At 35.8% G+C, this 5000-nt stretch overlaps 2 protein-coding genes across 8 annotated transcripts in view; one reads left to right on the top strand and one right to left on the bottom strand.

The window, feature by feature from the left end:
• The window catches only part of LOC144976102 (uncharacterized), a 3868-nt gene extending 2147 nt beyond the window's left edge, over positions 1–1721 (top strand). The window contains exon 2 of the mRNA XM_078920284.1: positions 1–1721. This exon is cut by the window's left edge and continues 829 nt beyond it. Coding sequence (XP_078776410.1) covers positions 99–827 — 729 coding nt within the window. The 5' untranslated portion in view covers positions 1–98 and the 3' untranslated portion in view covers positions 828–1721.
• The window catches only part of LOC144976404 (uncharacterized), a 130258-nt gene that overhangs the window by 15914 nt on the left and 109344 nt on the right, over positions 1–5000 (bottom strand). The gene's annotated exons all lie outside the window — the stretch shown is intronic.

Raw genomic sequence — 5000 nt, 5'->3', positions numbered from 1 at the left:
TATTCGGCAAGTCCCAAACCACCGTCAAATCTCTGTTCTAAAGGACAAGCCTACTCCTGATTTCAGTAGAGACTTCACTCCTAATGAAATTTTGACCGATGCTGGAAAAGTCGCAACCGGTGTCAAATTTTCTAATGATATTGTCTGTACTAACCATTTGTCTTCAATACCTGAGAAAAGACCAGATGAATCATCTTTGGACACTGGAAACACCGACAAGAAAAAAAGAAAAAAACATGAAAAGCCACAGTGTAGATATTGCAAACAACGAATCATTAGATCCAACTAATCGAAACGATAAAAACATCGATGAAGACAACAAATACGATCAAAAAGTCGATTCAACAAACCCTAAAACCGATAACGATGGTCCCACAACTCGACCCGAGACCGTGACTTTCAATCCAGCTACCACCATACACACGCTGCTCAATCACCAGGCACGAGTTCAAATGCAGAGACGATCTGAAAATTGCCCAACTAAACAAAGCGGAAACTATGAGGAAATCCTAACCCGGGCTCCAAAACAAATTGACCACAGGCAACGTCAGAGCGTGCGTCCAATCCCAGCCAATCGTATCAGCCGAATCTTATTCTGGATTCCAATGGCGTTCGTTTTAAGCTTTCTGCCATTCTGGATCATTATCACAGTCCGGACAATAATTGGACCGAACATGTTGGTGGATTTGTCTCATGTAGAATTAGGCACCATGAGCATATTCATCCGCTTCCCACTGATCTCAAACGCCATCAACCCGATGATCTACAGTTTGATGAGCTCACAGTTCAGAGGCCGGTGTCGTCGTATGTTTCAGAGGAGTAAATAGGATCCAATTTATAAATAACAATGCTGAATGTAACAATTTACCAAGCGAGGTCTGAATACAATGAATATGAATTAATTTTTTTATAGAACAACTCAACAGTTGAAGCTATGTGGTCTTGTGGTATGACACTGGCTTTCGGATCGGAAGGTCCTGGGTTCGTACCTCGCTCGGCGCATAGTGGAGTCCTTGGAAAAAAGGATCTTTACTCACTATCTCTCGCCGTACTCAGGTGTAAAATGAGTACCAGGTCGTTAACAGTGTTGTCTCTGTTCGACAAAAAAATGTAATATCGCTTAACAGGCGTCATGTCCCGTCCTAAATGTTAAGTGTTGGTGTTGGCCAGAGACCCCTTGTAAAGCGCTTTAAGCACATTAAATGGATATTGCGCTATATAAAAGCTCAACAGTTTTTTAAATTAAATGAATCATGTGATTGTATTATTATATTTTGTAAAGTGCATAACAGTTCATCTAATCATCACAAATTATTGTATCAATGACGTCATTGGCGACGATAAAACAGAAAGAAAGAAAACAAACATTAAATCAGGGACCAACTGCTAAATCCGATGCGTCACAAAACAATTCTAGTTTATCATCTATATTTGTGTGTCAAAGTAAAGATCAGGCGTTTGCTAAGGATTTTTGTGCATATTGAAATGAATTGATCATCTCCTTAGATCAAGATAATGGTTGATGAGGTTGGACAAATTTGAGGCAAGAATATAGAGGTTGTAAAATACGTGCCAAATGTGGCATCTTAACAACCGCCACTACCTCATTATCTCACTCATCTGTAGTGTTTCATTCATCCTGTTTTGTTGATAAAGGGTAAATCCAAAACGTTCATTTGATCTTTTTTTTTTTTTGTTATTAAATTGAAGCTTACATTCAATTTCACATTATTATTTATTACAAATGTTTTGTTTTTCATAGTCACTTGCAATCAAGATGCCATCTATGTAGACAAAGTACACTCGAGATCGTAAAAATGGAATCCATTAAACGTTCGAGAGACTGTGCAGCATATTTGAGACCAAAGGCATACGTGGGAACTGGAATAGGCCGAAAAGTGTGATCACATCTTTTTTAGGTACACTTCTGGGAGTACTGATAATTGTTACAGTGAATGACATAATCAGTCGGATGGTGAAAAGATTTGAACAGAGATATTGCCAAGTTTAGTTAGAAGGTCATTTGTATCCAAAATGAGTTCTTGTCATAAATGATTAAATCAACCCTTTTTGTGCACCTTTGGCTAAAATCAAAGCTTAATTTCACTTCTAAATATTTATTTACAGCTAGCCAAATTGACAAAGTATGAAATTTGAGAAAGGTTGCTGCATTTCCCATACATCTGACCATAACTTCATGAAAAATCACCTGATTTACTCCAAATAAAGATTAAAGGCTCTGGTGAGCATATTCTTTCAGAAAATGCAAAAAAATGCAAATCCAAAATGTTCACCTTCCGAATATTACGTCATGCACTGACACAATTGGTAAGTACAGGCATCGATCATTCTGTATGGTCATTATAGGTTTAAAAAAACAACTTATTTTGGTGAAAAATATAAATTATCTGTGTTGATACCCGTTTTGCGACCTAATTTGGGGTCTAGCATAAAAAAATATAACAATCTTGTGGCAAACGTTCCACAAAAACGAATGAAAGAATGACCTCCATATTCTTCCCTTTTATCAACATTGTAGCATATATGTGTCACCATAGAGAGATTTTACAGTTTTAGCTTATGGAATTTTTATCAGAACATTACGAAGTTGAGAATCAAAATGTTATGAAACAATTGATGTTAAAAATTTATGATTTGGATTATAATTCCAAAGATTACTTATACTTATAAAAAATCTCTCTGTGGAGAGATAATACATTTTCTCTGCGGTAACTGTGGAAATTTTCAGACAATTTCATTGAATAGATTCTGAGAAACGTTTGACGCAGTATCCCATACCCCTCGAAAAATGACATATTGACAAAATATCAAATAACCATACTGTTTTTCACACTTTTTAAACTACCTGTAGCCTTTTCGACTGTGTCTTTCGTGCCTTCATAGTCTATTTTAAGAGATTGGACTTCAATAATATTATTTCTAAGATAATAAAATATGGTTTTCCACCAAAGTCTCAAAGTCAATTTTTTTGAAGGATTTTCCTAATAATTAGACACAAACCGCCCCGAGATCAGTCCATAAGAAACGGCTATATTCCAAGAAAATGGAAAACTTCAAAATAATTACCGTCCCTAACATCAGAAACCCCCCAAAAAATGATTTTCATCCTGTGGCGAAGACATCCAACCCGATGAAATGTCCAGAAAGGATTATCCAGCAAAGATTATTATAACAAAATACACACCAACATCTAAACATAAACCAGTTTGCTTACAAATCATGGTGTGGGGTGGACGACACTATACTAATGATTTCTCACAACACCTACAAACACTTAGACACCCCAAAGGGGTATGTCAGAACCTTTTTCGTAGAATTTTAGAGTGCTTTCAACACTATCCAGCCTCACATACTAATCCCTAAATTACTGTCCGTGGAGGTGAGTCCTTCGATTGCACTCTGGATATTAAAATTCCTGACAGACCGAAAACAATTCGTCTCCCTCACGGATGATGAGAACAACAAAGTTGAATCCTCTACTATTTGATCAGCAATATTGGAGCACCCCAAGGAACTGTTCGTCGTCCAATAATTTTGTAATGTAAATATTTTAAAGTATGCCGACGATACGCCATTCAGGTCTTTATAACAACCGGAGATGATGTATTGAATTATTATAGCGAAATTGAAAGATTTGTTGAATGGTGTGATGATAATTATCTAGAACTTAATGTAAAGAAAACTAGAGAAATGATATTTGATGTTAGGAAAGATGGTAAATTACAGTAAAATATGAACGGTTAAAAACGTAAATGTGGAGAGGCAGAGGAGTATAAATATCTCGGTATAATTGTCAATGAAAGATTAGAACTGGACAGCTTATTCATACAAAGTACTAAATAAGATGAAGACAAGATCATTCATGAAGCGGAGACTGTACTCCAAAAATGTTATACAATGTAATTTTATCTTTGTTTTATAAATCTTGTAATGTAAGTCTTTTTTATTTCTGTGCAGATGCTTGGGTGGAAATTATAGACAATAATAAAAATAAATAAAATAAAGCATGCTAATCGAATGTTTAAAAAATGATGGATGGAACAATTTTGAAGGTTTTAACAAAGATATTGCTAATGATGAAATTAACAAAATTCAGAGACACGAGTCCCATTCTCTGTACAACGAAATTAAAATAAGCCAGGGAATAACACGTGAAAAACAAAGACATATATTGTTGTGCGGCTATGTGGTCTTGTGGTATGACACTCGCTTTCGGATCGGAAATTCCCGGGTTCGAGCCTCGCTCACCACATAGTTGAGTCCTTAGAAAAGGCTCTTTACTCACATTCTCTAACCGTACCCGGGTGTAAAATGAGCACCTGGCCGTTAACAGCGTTGTCTCTGTCCGAAAAAAATATAATATCGCCTAACAGGCGTCATGTCCCGTCCTACATGTTAAGTGTTGCTGTTGGCCGGGGACCCCTTGTTAAGTGCTTTGAGCACGTTTAGTGGATATTGCCCTAGATAAAAGCTCAATTAAAAAAAAAATTTACCATCAGCAAACTTTAGAAAAATTTTATTACATGTTATAACATCTAAAATCTATTTATTTATGCATGTTTACACGGTGCTATGTTTACATTATTTATTATTTATTTATACATTCAAATGCCATGCTCCACTTTTATTTTTATCAACCTGTGTTGGTTGCTGCTGTGTGCAATCCTTCCCCAATCTATTTCCAAAATTCTACTTACATTACAAATCCATTTTTACAAATCTATTCTACCTTCATGTCCTATTTCTTAAGCTTTGCTTGTACCTGTTGTATATTTTTAAATATGTTATAATATTTTTATGTTTATTTTGTTTTAAATTAGCTTCGTGTTTTCATCAATTAGGTAATGACAGTTTAAATAAATTGAGCATTTATATAGAGCAATATCCACTTAACGTGCTCAATGCGCTTTACAAGGGGTCCCTGGTCAACAGCAACATTTAACATGTAGGACGAGACATGACGCCTGTTAGGCGATATT

Source organism: Berghia stephanieae, chromosome 7 (assembly GCF_034508935.2).
Source record: "Berghia stephanieae isolate SIO BIC M18660-M18661 chromosome 7, UCSD_Bste_1.3, whole genome shotgun sequence".
NCBI lineage: Eukaryota > Metazoa > Mollusca > Gastropoda > Nudibranchia > Aeolidiidae > Berghia > Berghia stephanieae.
The sequence above is the reverse complement of the archived record's forward strand: the minus strand, read 5'-3'. Positions and strand labels throughout refer to the sequence as shown.